Source organism: Canis lupus, chromosome 16 (genome assembly GCF_011100685.1).
Source record: "Canis lupus familiaris isolate Mischka breed German Shepherd chromosome 16, alternate assembly UU_Cfam_GSD_1.0, whole genome shotgun sequence".
Classification (NCBI taxonomy): domain Eukaryota; kingdom Metazoa; phylum Chordata; class Mammalia; order Carnivora; family Canidae; genus Canis; species Canis lupus.
Window position 1 is genome coordinate 14,118,526 of NC_049237.1, and position 15,485 is coordinate 14,134,010.

Consider the following 15,485-nt stretch of genomic DNA (forward strand, 5'->3'; position numbering starts at 1 on the left):
CTTTTTATTTCATGGTTTTATTTATATTTAACAACATTGCTTATTTGACCTACAGAACTAGCGCTTTCTTTTTTCATACGTGTGTCCTATACCGTTTCCTGTGTGTACCTACTTTTACTCACAAAACGATCTGGAAGTTTGTCTTCTAGGTTTTATCATTAACATTTTTAAAAATATATTTTATTCATTTATTCATGAGACACAGAGAGAGGCAGAGACACAGGCAGAGGGAGAAGCAGGCTGCACCCAGGGAGCCAGATGTGGGACTCAATCCTGGGACTGCTGGATCAGGCCCTGAGCCAAAGGCAAGATGCTCAACCGCTGAGCCACCCAGGCGTCCCTGTCATTAATATTCTTAAAGTATTTTTAAAACTACATGTTCCTTATGTTCTAATTCGGGATGGTGTAGAACAGTCCAACGATAACTGACTTAAGTTTCTTTGAATGTCTATACAATGGTTTTTGATTTCCTTGTTAGAGTAAACACAGGGAGGATGAGGATTAGCTGCGCCTTGGTCTGGGCCCCTGGGATAGGGACCGGTCAAGGCGGAGTTGGGGCGCTGCACCGAGGCTGTCAGGCTGGGGGTGGGGGGAGTCTCGGGCTGGGCTCCAGGGGTAGGGACGGGTCAGGGCGGAGTGGGGGGGCTGCACTGAGGCTGTCAGGCTGCGGGGGGTCTCAGGCTGGGCTCCGGGGTAGGGACGGCTCAGGGCGGAGGTGGGGGGGGCTGCACCGAGGCTGTCAGGCTGCGGGGGGCGGGGGTCTCCGGCTGGGCCCCGGGGGTAGGATCGGTCGGTCGGTCCGTCCCAGGTGTCTGCACTGTCCGCCGGGCCGAGCAAGATGGGCAGAGCCGGCGCAGCTCCGACGGCCAGGCTGGCGAAGGAGCCGCTGGCAGCCGCTGAGCGCGGCACGCACAGACCGACCCCGGACCCCGCGAACCACTGCAGCCGCAGATGCCCGCCCGGACGCCGGAAGCCGGGCGACAGCACTTCCGGGGGGCGGCTCCCGGGACGCTGATTGGTGGTTGCGCCGCTCGCCGTCGGCCCCTTCCTGCCATGCGTACGCACCGGCCCCGCAGAGCCGTAGCATGGCGGACCCAGAGGCGGTGGGCTTCGAGCACATGGGCCTCGACCCACGGCTGCTGCAGGTACCGGGAGGGACGAGCTGCCGGGCCCACGAGCCTGGGGGCGGGGCGCCGCCTGAGCCGCGCGTCGTGTCTTCTAGGCCGTCGCCGACCTGGGCTGGTCGCGACCCACGCTGATCCAGGAGAAGGCCATCCCGCTGGCCCTGGAGGGGAAGGACCTGCTGGCCCGGGCGCGCACCGGCTCGGGGAAGACGGCCGCCTACGCCATTCCTGCGCTGCAGCTGCTGCTCCAGCGGAAGGCGGTCGGTGGGGGCGGGGCGCTCCTGGGGCGACCGGGGGGAGGGACGGGGGGCTCCGGGGCCCCCGAAGGCCGCCCCGGGGTGCGGTGTGTGTGCTCCGCGCTCTGGCCCTGCTCCGGGCGCCGCGGCCGCGACGTGAGCGCTGCCCTGTGTTTTCCGGCTGTAAAGGGCGGACACGCCCCCTCTCGGAGCGTGAGCCGCACCCCCGAGCGCTCCCGCTGCAGTCCGTGCATCCCCGGGTCGCCGCCGAGCCGTGCCCCCTGACGGGCGGTGCTGGGGGAGGGGCCCTCTGTTCCACCCTTCGTTCCGTTCTGGGCTGCGCGGAGGTGAGCGAGGGACTGGTCAGAGCACAGCCAGGGTGGTGGAGCGGAAGACCCCGCGGTTGGGTCAGGTGGCCCTGAGGTCGCTGGCTGGCTGGCTGAAGTCTGTCGTTGGTGCTCTTGCAGACAGGCTTTGCGGTGGAGCAGGCTGTAAGAGGGCTTGTCCTGGTGCCCACCAAAGAGCTGGCACGGCAGGCCCGATCCATGATTCAGCAGCTGGCTTCCTACTGCGCTCGAGACATCCGGGTGGCTGATGTCTCAGCTGCTGAAGACTCAGCCTCTCAGCGGTGGGTGAGAGCCACAGAGCCCTAGAGGGATGACCTGCACGGGGATGCGGGATGGGGATGCGGGATCAGGTTTGCTGGGTTCCGTGCAGCAGGAGGCGCGGCCAGCCTGCGGTGGTGGTGGGGGCATGAGTTGCTGTCTGCTTCCCAACACGGAGGTGTCTGCTGCTTGCAGAGCTGTGCTGATGGAGAAGCCTGACATCGTGGTGGGGACCCCGTCTCGCATTTTAAACCACCTGCAGCAGGATAGTTTGGTCCTGCGAGACTCCCTGGAGCTGCTGGTGCTGGACGAGGCTGACCTTCTTTTCTCCTTTGGCTTTGAGGAAGAACTCAAAGGTCTTCTTTGGTAAGGAAGAGGTGTGTGGGGCTGTGAGTAGACACCAGGGCCTAGGGCTGGGATCTGACAGGCTGTTTTTTTTCTAGTCACTTGCCTCGGATTTACCAGGCTTTTTTGATGTCAGCTACTTTTAACGAGGATGTGCAAGCACTCAAGGAGCTGGTGCTTCATAATCCGGTAAGGGCACTGTGGGAGCATCTGGAGCCACTGGCCTGTGATTGTTAACTTTCCAAGGAGTTCTTTGGTATTTCGGGTGGGGTAGTTGCTCATGTTTTGGAGGTTCTGGAAACTGGTGGCCATCTACAGTGCCGTCTTCTTACGGTCACTGCGTATTTGCAGATATTTGTAGGTAGTGGTTCAAACAATGCTTCTTTACATAAAGGCCTGAATTGGGACCCTCAAGAGTCAGAAAGGCTGCTTTGAGCAGCACAGTCAGAGCTCTCGCTGTACGTGAGCTTGAGTCCTGAGAGATTGCTGCCTTGGGGCTCTCCTCCTCACTGCAGTTGCTTATCATGTGTTTCTTTCTGTTCTGGGCCCCCAGCATGTTGTAACTGTACATTCTCTGTACACCACAGTCAGGGTACATTGAGTCCTCACATCACCTGGTCGGAGGGGACACCAGGTGCTCTGCCCTCGCACGTTTGTGCCCTGGCTTGGACCAGCAGCTGGCAGTTCTGTTTTTTCCTCTTCCCTGACCTCGGGGCACCTACCTCCTGTAGGTCACTCTCAAGCTGCAGGAGTCCCAGCTGCCCGGGCCAGACCAGTTGCGGCAGTTCCAGGTGGTCTGCGAGACAGAGGAAGACAAGTTCCTGTTGCTGTACGCCTTGCTCAAGCTGTCGTTGATTCGTGGCAAGTGCCTGCTCTTTGTCAACACCCTGGAGCGGAGCTATCGGTTGCGCCTCTTCCTGGAGCAGTTCAGCATCCCGGCGTGCGTGCTCAACGGAGAGCTCCCACTGTGTTCCAGGTTTGTCCGCTCTGGCGCTTTGGCTGAGAAGCACTGAAGCAGGGGACTGAGAAGGAGAGACACGGGGGCTGCTCCTGTGTCTAAAGTGGGAGGTAGAGCCCAGCCTGTGGGTTGGGCTTGAGTGCTTCTCATTGGCTTTCTGTGTCACAGCTCTGAGATTCCTGCTGTCACATTGTCTTCAGCTGAGGCGCTGAGGCCTAAAGGTGAAGCAGGAGCAGAGCTGGAAAAGGAAGAGTCAGAATACAGTCGTGATGATGTTGGGGGTCGGAGGGCCCTTCAGCTGGCTTTGGGGGCTGATCCTTTCTCTGCTCTTGGGCTGTAGGTGCCACATTATTTCACAGTTCAACCAGGGTTTCTATGACTGTGTCATAGCGACTGATGCTGAAGTCCTGGGATCCCTAGTCAAGGGCAGGCGTCGGGGCCGAGGATCCCGGGGGACCAGGTGAGTGCTGGTGTTTCCCTTTCGTGGTGCACTGCAGGGAGACCTGTTTTCTCAGCCTTTCAGAAGGTGGTGAAACCAGTGTCCTGAGCAAGGAGTCTGGTGCTGGGGCCTGGCTGCTGACCATGGCCCACGGAGCCCTCGCTCTGTTGCCAGGGTCTAGAGGATAGTGAAGGGTGTGCATGCATGCGCTCTGGGGCAGTGGGAAGGGCCAAGTGTAGTAGATTGTTGGTGAACCGTCCTGCACGTGCAGCTCTGACCCACAAGGAGGAAGGTTTCCCAAGGGATCGGGAGTTCCAGTCTCTGCCTAGCAGGCCGTCTGGCCAGGAATGGATCTGGGGTTGTCTCGTGTGCAGTGGGTTCTGCTCCCCCCCCAGCACTGGCATCAGGGCAATCATTTGGCCACCCTTGTTCAATGGTTACTAAGTGGCCCGGGTTTCAGGGTTCCAAACTATCAGAGTCTTCTAGTCTTGTGTAAGGCTTTATTGAGTGATTTTGCTGATTAAATGGCTTGAGGTTGCAACCTGGAGGGAGGGGGTCAATCTGACGTTGGGACATCTCCTCACAGGGCCTCTGATCCGGAGGCAGGCGTGGCCCGGGGCATAGACTTCCACCATGTGTCTTCTGTGCTCAACTTTGACCTGCCTCCCACCCCTGAGGCCTACATTCATCGAGCTGGCAGGTGGGAGAGCGGGGGCGTGGTGTGCAGGCGCGGGGACCATGGGCTTCAGGCCAGAGGTTCAGGCTGGGTCATCTGTTCTTGCAGGACGGCACGTGCCAACAACCCTGGCATGGTTTTGACCTTCGTGCTACCAACTGAGCAGTCCCACCTGGACACGATCGAGGAGCTTCTTAGTGGAGGTAAGCACTCAGCGCTCTTCCTGCAACGCTTTATTTTTTTTTTTTTTTTTTTTTTTTTTTTTTTTATTGGTGTTCAATTTACTAACATACAGAATAACACCCAGTGCCCGTCACCCATTCACTCCCACCCCCCGGCTGCAACGCTTTAGACCCAGCGGTGGTGATGGCGGCACCCCTTGCTCAGCCCTGCTGTGTGTCTCCTCTCTCCTCCATCCTCCTCCCACCCTAGGGCGGCAGGGAGTGTCCCCACAGATGAGCAAGCTGAGGCCCAGAGTCAAGGGGCAGAAGGGCCAGGGGAGGGGAGTGGGATTTGACAGATGGGGACGGGATTGGTGGTGCCTCAGGAAAGGATCTTGTGGGGATCTTGGGGGCCTCTGACTTCTAAGTTGCCGGGCTTAGATCCGGGTGCCCCCCAGGCCTCCCAGCAGTTATGCCACAGCAGCATAGCTGTCACCATTCCAAGCGGTGAGCAGTGGCTGGCAGAAGAGGTGTAGGTGGGGCTGCCGACCAGCCAGGAGGCTCCCCAAAGGGGCCTCGTTCGTGCCTGTGTTGGGGGTCCAGGAAGGACACCTGCGGGCTTGTGCAGAAGGGGGCTGGGGGCACTGCTTGGTGGGAGCACGAGGGGTGCTTCTACGTTGAGACGCTGGTTTGTCGTGAACGGTGAGCGTCCTAGTGTGTGGCTGTGTCTGCTGGGGGCAGTTCTGACTGCAGATGCTGGTACTCTTTGCTGCCCTCGGCTGTTGTCTCGGTGCCCTTACAGTCAGAGTGACCATGGGGGAGGAACTGGGGAGGTGGGCAGGTTCTGGGGCTGCTGTGACAGGCACCCAAGGGACCATGGACTAGGGGCAGGACATTGTGGCTGGGGCAGTTACCCTGGGCATCTCACTGTGTGTGCTCCTCACAGGGAAGGCGTGGGCTGGGGGGCTCTGGTAGGCCTGCTTTTCAGGGCTCTCTCACTGCCATGCTCTCCACAGAGAACAGAGCCCCCGTCCTGCTTCCCTACCAGTTCCGCATGGAGGAGATTGAGGGTTTCCGCTATCGCTGCCGGGTGAGCGGAGTCTCGGGCAGGGGTGGAGCGGGGGGCCAGTCTTTCTGGGACCCGGGTCAGACCCCTGCCGCTGAGCACCCAGTGGGCAGCACCCCACTGTTGCCCCCACCCCACCCTGACTTTTGTCGTTTACGCCCAGGATGCCATGCGCTCAGTGACCAAACAGGCCATTCGAGAGGCGAGGTTGAAGGAGATCAAGGAGGAGCTTCTCCACTCAGAGAGGCTCAAGGTGAAGCTCAGAGTCTACAGGGGACACAGAATCACTGCCATGGAGTTGGTTCCTGGGACGCATTGCTGTGGGGAGAGTGCCCCTGGGATGCCCTAGGCAAAGGCCCTGCATCCATGTGGGTCACAGCTGCCATGGGAAGGGCAGTGTGCTCCCAGACAGGGCGCCTTAGGGAGGCGGGAGATGCACAACGTGCCCACCCAAAGGCCCTCTGTGGAGCCACAGGAGGCAGGCTGACCCCATGTGTGCCCATCTCTCCTGCAGACGTACTTTGAGGACAACCCCCGGGACCTGCAGTTGCTGCGGCATGACCTGCCCTTGCACCCTGCCATAGTGAAGCCTCACCTGGGCCACGTCCCTGACTACCTGGGTGAGCGAGTGGGCTGACACAGATGCAAACGAGTCTGCTAACATACATAGCTTAAACTGGTGGGCATGCACTCCCTGGATCTGTGGAGGTGGGAGACCCCCTTGCTGCAGGCAGTCAGCAGTGAGGCCAGGTGGGCCTGCTGTGGCACCTGGCCTGTGGGGAGGAGGCACATGGGTACAGCGGAGGGTCGTGGGCAGTAGGTGGTGCTGCCCGTGCTGGGGGCATGAGGCCAGTCACCAAGTGAGCTGCAGGCAGGCAGCAGGGAGAAAATAGGCCTCTCAATCTCATGGGGTCGGGGAACCCCGTTCTCTGTCTTATAGGAGCCAAGTGTTTGGTAGGAGTGTGAGGCTGGGGGCCTGGGGTTTGGGGTGAGTTGGGAGAGGGCAAAGGCAGGGTGTGCAGACCCTATCAGGGTCAGGTATAAGTGAGGCTGGGGGTGGGGGGGTGCAACAGGTGCAGTGATCATGTGGCCAGGTGGGTGTAGGAAGGCCGTGGGGAGAGGCCCCCAGGGTGCGCTGGGTTTGTTATCATGGACCATATATGACCCAAGTTACGTGGAAGCTTTTGTTTTGTTTTAGGGGTAACCTTTTCCATTAAAAAACGCAAGGTTTTTTTTTTTTTATTGCCACGTTGTTTTTACAAGTTAAATTCGGCAGGGGAGTGACTTAGTTAAGGTCTCCGCAGCCTTACCTCAGGGGTGGCCGTTCTGGGGTGGGGTTACCTTGCTGCGCTCAGGGCGCCCACTGCAGGGGGTGTGGGTGGCAAGGGGTGCTGGCCGCCGCTCAGTCTGTGTGTCTCTCCAGTTCCTCCTGCTCTGCGTGGTCTCGTCCGCCCTCACAAGAAGCGGAAGAAACTGGCCTCTAAGAAGGTCAAGGTATGTCCCCTGCAGCCTCGGCCACGCCTCAGGGCTCCCCTCCTCCTTCGTCATCACCTTGCCCATGGGAGGGAGGAGAGAGGCCCCGAGACCCGGCCCTAAACTCTTGGGCTGCAGGTCCAAGTCGTGGGGGCCAGACACGCCCCGGGCCTCCTCAGACAGTTTCAGGACCATAGGGCGGTCTGCTTCTTTGTCAGCCCTGCCCACTCTCCACTCCAGGGGGGTGGGAGGAGGAGGAAGGCAGGAGCCTAGAGGGCCATGGACAGTGACCATGGCGGCCTCTGTCCTTGGCTTGTGGCCTGCAGGGTCTTGCTGAGAGGCCCCACTTCTTACTTCCCTGAGCGTTTCTCCGTTCAGGCGGACAGATATCCGATGCCCTCGGCTAACCTGCAACTTTGCCCTGCAGAAAGCCAAGACCCAGAATCCCCTGCGCAGCTTCAGGCACAGAAAAGAGAGACGCAGACCCACAGCCGTGCCTTCCTGAAGTCATCTGGGCAGCCTCACTGTGTCCCAGGCCCTTTCCAGGGCTGAGCGCTGTGCGGGGTGCGGACACTGGCTTCCCACCCTGGCCGGACTGGATTCTGGGGCCGACCTGTGGTGCTGCTAGGCTGGCCTTCTGCTTCCTAATGGACTAGATTCCAGCCATCCTGCCTTGTGCTTCCTGCAAGTAGAAAGGGATGTCTGTCCCTGGAGATCTAGGGAATTAAACTGCTTCTGGGAGTTGGTGCCTGGCTTTCTGCTGGCTGTGTGCGTGATGCCCGCCTGGCCAGCAGAGGTCAGCCATGAGGCACTGCAGCAACTCTTCTGGGCCTGGCCCAGCCCCTTGCCGCGCCCAAGGCCTCCCTCCCCTGAAGCTCAGAGAAGATGGGCCTTCCACTTCATTGGGTGTGATGTAAATTCAGTCTCAGTCTCCGCCCGAGAGCCAGGAGAGCCGCCAGGAGAGCCAGCCGTCCCCTGAGCTCCTGCCCCACTCCACTAGGCACACGGGTGGTGGTGGGATGCACGTACTCGCTGTTGGGTGCCCTCCCTTGAGCCAGGGGGCCTAGCACATCCCAGCTCCTGCTGCTGTGGGAAGGCAGGATCTCGATGGCGCCATGTCCTAGTATTCCTGGCACCTGCTTATGGGTGTTGTGAGGCCAGGCTGGTTGGGAGAGGACTTGTGGGTGGAGGAGGCTATGGCTGCACTTGCTGTTTGGGTGTGGTAGTGCCTCAACGTCTCCTCCCCATGGTTGAGGATTTCTGGGTACCGGGGGTTTGCACCAGGGTTGCTCTGGCAGGGCTCTGTGAGCAAGCCCAGGTAGGTCACTGGGGTTCTAGCAGGCCTCGACTGTCCCACCTGCTGTGTGAGGCAGGTGAGGAGCTGAGGCCTGGCCACGAGGACAGGGGGCCCCTGGATAACCAGGGGCCGTCTGCTCTGAGAGGCTCTGCTAGCTTCTCCCTGTGGTTCTAGTCCCTCTCACCCTGCCACCTCCATGTGCTCATGGCCCAGAACTAGCCCAGATCCAGACACAGGAGACTTGGGGCCCAAGGGAACTGGTCTGGACCTTTGTCCCTGCCTGGGAATGGAGCTGGGGCCGTGGACCCATCCTCCTCAGCAAGCCCTGGAGGAACGTGACCCACATTTCTGGGTGGGGGGGCTGAGGCCCAGAGGAGATCTTGCAGCATTGAGCTCACAGGGCAGGATGTAGACGTCAGTACTGGCCCTGCTATCCACCACCGCAGAGCAGTAGCTGGCACTGTCACAGCACGGGACGGGTGCCATCTGGGGAACTGGGCCTTGCCTGCGTGCCCCTCCCTGAGCTACAACAGGCCCTGGCACCTGGTGTGGTCTGAACTGACCAGGGCAGTGGAGAGGCTCCTGTGTCCCTGTGCCCTGGCCCTGCAGAGAGGTGTCCAGGGCCCAGATACCTCATTCAGTTCCCACCCCACCCTGGGAATAGACCCCTGCCTCGTGTCCACTTAATTTATGTAGGGGGAAACTGAGGCCCTCGGGGGCTGGACTTGTCCGTCAGATCCATGTCCAGATGGGCCAGACCGGCCCTGCCCTGGGCTGGAAGGGGTGGGGTGGGGTGAGCCTGGTAGGGGCGCGCAGCATAAGGCTCCCCATGGGAAGGCTGGCGGTGACCATGTCCTCCCTGTGTCCCGGCTGAAGCCTGAGTGGGTGCTGCTGTTAAGGCAGGCACGTGACATTTGGCCGTGAGGCACCCAAGCTGTGGACTGCACACTTGTGGGGCTGCCAGGTGCAGGCACCCAGCGGGAGCAAGAGGGCTGGAAGGTGACCATAGCCAGGGAACAGCATCCACACGTCCTCCTGGTGGGAGGGGCCCGGCCTGGCTGAGGATGAAAAGAACCAAAAGTGGTCGTCAACAAAACAGGTAAAGGCTGCAAAATGGACTTATTTCAGAGATAAACACAGTCGTTTGTTAAAAATTCAAAAGGTAAACGAGCAGGTGGTTTTCAGGCTGAGGAGCACCCTGATCAGATAGCTAGGCCGCCACAGTGATAACGGTGGGGGAACATCGTGTTCCTAGAAACCTCTGGACCCAGAGCACAAGCCGCTCAGGTGCATTTCCGACTGCTGCTAACTCCCCCATCTGCTGAGGATCAGTGACTCAGGGGAATTTGTTGCTTGAGGCACTTTGGTCTCCAGGGGCAGTGGCTATCAGGGAGGTGCCCCACCAAACACTGGGGGGAACGTCCGGAGGTCCTGCCTCGGCTGGGGCAGCACGTCACAGGTGTGGATCACAGCTGCTCACACCTGGAGAAGGAAGCATTGCTCATCCACTGGGGACAGGCCAGGCATTAGGGCTCGGCATCTGTTCCCCCATGAGCCCACCTACAACCCCACCCCCCCGCCACCGCCCCTGGGGGTGGCTCTGCACACAGTGGCCCTCAGACTTAAGAGCACACTCCAGTCACAGGGGCCTGTCCCTGCAATGTAGGTGTCAGCCAGCAGGTCTTGGTCGGGGCCTGTGGTTCTCCTGGGGGGTGTTGCTCTATCCCATTCTACAGACCAGGAAGCTGAGGCCCCAACAGAGCCAGGCTAGTGCCACCAGCTAAGGGACAGAGTGGGCAGGTGCTCAGACCTGTGGGCACCACTCTGGAACCTAAGGTGAGAACTTGGCTTGGCCCTGTCCCATCCCTTCTCTGAGCCTGATCATCTGCAAGGAGCAATGATGAATGGTGTCACTTGTTAGCATAAGTATGTCCCAAGCGATGTCTGTGAGACACTAAAAAGTTATTCAGTTACTCGTTTGAGGTTGAAATCTGGATGGGTGACCTGTTCCTTCGCTAGACCTGGAAGCTGTCTTGGCTCCCTGCCTGGGCTGGGCACCCTCTTCTGTGTGTCCTTAATACTGCCTTGACCCCATGGAGCACATCTCTGTGGTCTGAGCGGTCTGGAGGCAGGGGCTGTGCCAAGTGCAGTCCTGGCCTAGCTGGGACTCGGAAAGGGTGAAGCTCTTTCCTGAATGGCCCTGGGGCCTGAGGCTCTTCACTATTTCCAGTTAAAAGTGGAAGAAAAGGATGTACTGACCAGGATGGACTCTGTCCCCTGACACAACATATTGGACGCACCCTGTTTGTCGCCTCCATGACTCAGGGCAGACACCGGGGCTGCCCTTGGCTGGGATTGGTTGCCAAGGCTGTCGGGTTTCAGGTGAAGTCAGAGGCCCATCCCTTCCTACCCTCACCTGCTCCCTGCACAGGGGCTGTTCCCCCCCCCCCCCCCCCACCTGGGGATCATGCTTCACACCTCTTCTCGAGGCTCCTTTGGCTCCTACAGCTCAGCGTCCGACTCCTTGGACCTAGGTTAGGAAGTGCAGAAGCGGTGCCCAGAGGGACCACCGGGGACAGGCTTCTGCGAAGACACCCCCCCAGCTCACATGGCTGGTAAGAATGTGAGGAGCAGAGGATAAGCATCCAGGCTCAGCTTTCCAGACTCAGTCCCCACTTGGCCTGAACGCCTGTCCCTGTTCCCCACAGCCGCCTCCTATCCCCCGCTTGGTGGCCTGGCTTCCTTACCCACTTCTCAGTGTATGGACATCTAAGGTGTTTAGCTGGGTCCTGGAGGTGGGTCAGAGGTGCCTGCGGAGGCAGCAGTGAGGGACAGATGGTCTGGGCTGCCCACCTGCTCCCTTAAGGGAGCCCTTGAGAGGGCCCGGGGGTCCTGTCCATAGAGGGGTTCTGTACAGCAGACGGCTGGCCTCTGTGGGCCGCAGGCCAGGGTCGTCGTCTCTGTGGGCCTGCAGGCCCTGCCTGCCCACTTCAGCAGTGGCCTGGAGTAGCAGGCTCCAAGACCCTGGTGGCTGCCCCGCCAGGAACGAAAGGCCAGACAGCCCGAGCATCCGGGCTTGTGCAGCGGCCAGTCCTGACCACTGCTGAGCTCCAGGGACAAGCCATCTGCCATGTGCACTGAACTGTATAGACTGGACCCTTCCAAGTGCTAAGCGTCCCTGCCCCCTGGAACCAGCAACTTGGCCTCCAGGAGCCAAACACACAGAAGGCAACAGGCCAAGCACCGTGATGGCTGGAGCAGGGGCAGCCCTCGGGCGGGAGGTGGTGGTTGAAGTCCGTGCCATCCCCCCACGGATGGAGGATCTGGCATGAATGGTGAAGGGCAGGCAGGGTTGGGGAAAACCCAGAGGGGCCTTGGTGGGGTCGCAGCGGAGCTGGAGGAGGGTACATGGTCGGGCACACCGACAGCAGTGAGCAGAACGGTGGGCTTAGGAGAGGCTTCTGTAGGACAGTGGTTCTTGGCACAATATGCTCTTGAGGGAGGAGTGGAGATGAGTCAGGTGATGGCAGGGGATGGGTGCCACCTACGTGTACTGGGCAGAAGCCAGGGATGCCTTTGAAACCAATGGCCAGAGCAGGCCCCACAGGAAGAGTCCTGGCTGAGGAGGTTGAAGCCCGCAGAGCAACAGTTGTGGGTACGCTGGCAGCCAGGCGGGAGGGGGCGGTGGTCTTGGGGCCCATGGCCTTGGGGTGTGCACAGCTGCAGTAAGAAGCCAGGCGACTGGCAGATGTGAGGTGTGGCTCCTTTCTTAGGCGTCAGGAAGGCTGCGGACCATCTGTGCCATTAGCGCCCCAAAGTCTGCCCCCACCACCACCACCACCATATAGAAAATAAAATGTATCGGTAAGGACATTCACGTTGCTGTGTGGTCCTACCCCCATCCATGTCCAGAACTTTCTCCCTGAACTGAAACTCCAAAACACCAGTTCCCCGCTCCCCAGCAACCACTCCCCCCCCCCCCCGCCCGCCACCCGCCGTGGATTTGACGTGCTGGGGGCCTCGTGTAGTGGGGCCACACGGTGTGTCCTCCCGTGTCTGGCTCATTCCACCCAGTGTCGTGTCTGAGGTCCATCCGTGTGGTAGCAGGTGTCAGAACGTCCTGTTCTGTGGCTGGGTGGTGGTCCGTGGTACGGGTCGGCTGTGTTACCCCTTGTCTGGTGTCGGGCACCTGCTCATTTCCAGCTCTGCGCTGTTGTGAATAATGCCCTCGAGTGCTGTTTAATCTTCTAAGGACTAGCTCCCACCAGCAGGGCACCGGCTCCCAGATGATGCTGGGTATTGTCCATTGTTTTGGTAACAGCCTGGCTGATGGGCGAGCAAGGCCCAGTTGCCATGTGGTTTGATTTGCATTATGCTAGTGACTAACATGCTGACCATCTCTTCCCAGCCAACTGGCCTTCTGTGTGTCTTCTCCAGCAGGAAGTCTGTTCAAGTCTTTTGCCAGTTTTTAAATTGAGTATGTTGTTTGGCTATTGAATTGTGGGTCCTCCTTATATACTGTGGATTGAGTGTGGATTGATCCCTTATCAGATACGTGTTTTGCAAATATTTCCTCCCATATTGCAGATTACCTTTTCACTCTTGATGGTGTCCTCTGATGCACAAAGTGCCGATAAATTCTAATTTATTTATTTATTTAGTTAGTTAGTTTTAAGATTTATTTATTTATTTATTCATTCATTCATTCATTTATTTATTTATGATAGACATAGAGAGAGAGAGAGAGGCAGAGACACAGGAGGAGGGAGAAGCAGGCTCCGTGCCGGGAGCCCAATGTGGGACTGGATCCCAGGACTCCAGGATTGCACCCTGGGCCAAAGGCAGATGCCAAACTGCTGAGCCCCCCAGGGATCCTTTATTTATTTTTTCTTTTGCCTTTGCTTTTGACATCCTAGCGTAGAAACCATTCCTAATTCAACATCAGAACGACTATCCCCTAGGACGCCCAGGTGGCTCAGCGGTTGAGCGGCTGCCTTCGGCTCAGGGGGTGATCCCAGAGTCCCAGGATCGAGTCCCATATTGGGCTCACTGCAGGGAGCCTGTTCCTCCCTCTGCCTGTGTCTCTGCCTCTCTCTCTCTTTGTGTCTTTAATGAATAAATAAATAAAATCTTTTTTTTAAAGACTACCCCTCCCCCAAAAAAAGACTACCCCATAAGTTTTCTTCCAGAGTTTTATAGTTTTACATCTTTCATTTAGATCTTTGATCCATTTTGGGTTAGTTTTTGTGTGTGGTTGAGAGGTAAGGGTCCAACCTCATTCTTTTTCCAGTTTTCCCATCACTATGTGTTGAAAAGCCTGTCCCTGGTCTGTATGTCTGTCCTTCCAGTAAAACACTTGTGTTGATAACTGTGCAGTAATTATTGAAGCAGGAAGTGTGAGTTTTCCAACTTCGTTTTTGTTTGTCGAGATTCCTTGGATACTGGGGAGCCCTTGGATTTCCAATGCATTTCTGCAAAAGCATCCTTGCAATTCTTTTTTTTTAATATTTTATTTATTTATTCATGAGAGACCAGAGAGAAAAGGAGGCAGAGACACAGGCAGAGGGAGAAGCAGACTCCATGCAGGGAGCCCAGTGTGGGACTCGATCCCGCGACTCCAGGATCACACCCTGAGCCAGAAGGCAGACGCCCAACCACTGAGCCACCCAGGCATCCTGCATCCTTGGAATTCTGATGGGAATTGCTTTGAGATTGTAGATCGCTTTGGATAGTCTGGACATTTTAACGATATTACGTCTTCCAGTCCAGGAACATAAAATGTCTTTCCATCATTTGTGCCTTCTTTCATTTCTTCCAGTGATGTTTTGTAGTTCTCAGTGTGTAAGTCATTTACCTCCTTGAATTTATTCCTATTTTATGCTCTTTGATGCTATTGCACATGGAATTTTTATTTATTTTTTTAAATTTATTTATGATAGTCACACAGAGAGAGAGAGAGAAAGAGAGAGAGAGAGAGAGAGAGAGAGAGAGAGGCAGAGACACAGGCAGAGGGAGAAGCAGGCTCCATGCACCGGGAGCCCGATGTGGGATTCGATCCCGGGTCTCCAGGATCGCGCCCTGGGCCAAAGGCAGGCGCTAAACCGCTGCGCCACCCAGGGATCCCGCAAATGGAATTTTCTTAATGTGTTTATTGTTAGTGTATAAAAATGCAACTGATTGATATTTTACACAACTTCACTGAATTCGTTTATTGGCTTGGTAACTTTCTTGTAGATTCTTTGAGATTTTCTATATATAGGCTCATGTCATCTGTGTATAGAGAGAGTTTTACTTCATTTTCTCTAGTTTGGATGCCTTCTGTTCATATTATTTCCCCAATCTGGCTGAAACATCCAGTACCATGGCAAATCGCAGGGCTGAACAGCATCCTTGTCTTGTTTCTGATCTCAGGGTGAAACTCCCAGACTATCACCACTCAGTATGATGATTGCTGTGGGATTTTCATAGATGTCTTCTATCATGTTGAGGAAGTTCCCTTCTCTTTCTAGTGTGTAGATTGGGTTTCTTTCTTTTTTTCTTTTTACATTTATTTATTTATTTATTTAAGAGAGAGTAGGGGGAGGAGGGGAGAGAGAGAGGGAGGGGGGGAAGAATCTTGAAGAGACTCTGCTCTGAGCATGGAGCCCAACACGAGGCTCGATCTCACAACCCTGAGAGCATGACCTGAGCCGAAATCAAGAGTCAGATGCCTAATGGACTGAGCCATCCAGGTGTCCCAAATTCCTAGTGTTTTTAATGATAAAAGGGTCTTTGATTCTGTCAAATACGTTGTATGCATCAATTGAGATAACTTTTTCCCTTTATTTTATTAGCGTGATATGTTATACTGATTGATTTTCTTCTGTTGAACCACCTGTGCATTCCACTAGGTCATGACGTAAAATCCTCTTTTTAAAATTATTTATTTATTTATTCATGAGAGACACAGAGAGAAGCAGAGACACAGGCAGAGGGAGAAGCAGTCTCCATGCAGGGAGCCCAATGTGTGACTTGATCCTTGAACCCCGGGACCACGCCCTGAGCCGAAAGCAGACGCTCAACCTCTGAGCCACCCAGGCGTCCCCATAAAATCCTCTTAATGTGC

General features: G+C 56.9%; 1 protein-coding gene across 2 annotated transcripts; it reads left to right on the forward strand.

Annotated features, from left to right (window-relative positions):
* Nucleotides 1-983: 983 nt before the first annotated feature.
* Nucleotides 984-7,824, forward strand: DDX56 (DEAD-box helicase 56). Of its 2 annotated transcripts, XM_038559557.1 has the most exons (14): nucleotides 985-1,145; nucleotides 1,223-1,384; nucleotides 1,828-1,988; nucleotides 2,161-2,331; nucleotides 2,409-2,499; nucleotides 3,042-3,286; nucleotides 3,609-3,728; nucleotides 4,294-4,407; nucleotides 4,492-4,586; nucleotides 5,561-5,634; nucleotides 5,774-5,863; nucleotides 6,125-6,230; nucleotides 7,034-7,104; nucleotides 7,511-7,824. In XM_038559557.1, exons 1-14 carry the CDS (start codon nucleotides 1,086-1,088, stop codon nucleotides 7,586-7,588), a joined length of 1,638 nt encoding a protein of 545 aa, XP_038415485.1. In that variant the 5' UTR covers nucleotides 985-1,085; the 3' UTR covers nucleotides 7,589-7,824. The 2 variants fall into 2 exon arrangements, with proteins under 2 accessions (XP_038415486.1, XP_038415485.1); XM_038559558.1 differs by lacking the exons at nucleotides 5,561-5,634; nucleotides 5,774-5,863; nucleotides 6,125-6,230; nucleotides 7,034-7,104; nucleotides 7,511-7,824 and adding an exon at nucleotides 4,722-4,979 and having other exon boundaries at nucleotides 984-1,145; nucleotides 4,492-4,606.
* Nucleotides 7,825-15,485: the final 7,661 nt, after the last annotated feature.

Excerpts from the sequence above, each read along its gene's own strand:
- DDX56 (XM_038559557.1), top strand. The coding sequence starts at position 1,086 with ATGGCGGACCCAGAGGCGGTGGGCTTCGAGCACATGGGCCTCGACCCA. Across the intron at positions 3,729-4,293 it reads CGAGGATCCCGGGGGACCAG|GGCCTCTGATCCGGAGGCAG; the intron begins GTGAGTGCTGGT and ends ATCTCCTCACAG. Across the intron at positions 4,587-5,560 it reads CGAGGAGCTTCTTAGTGGAG|AGAACAGAGCCCCCGTCCTG; the intron begins GTAAGCACTCAG and ends TGCTCTCCACAG.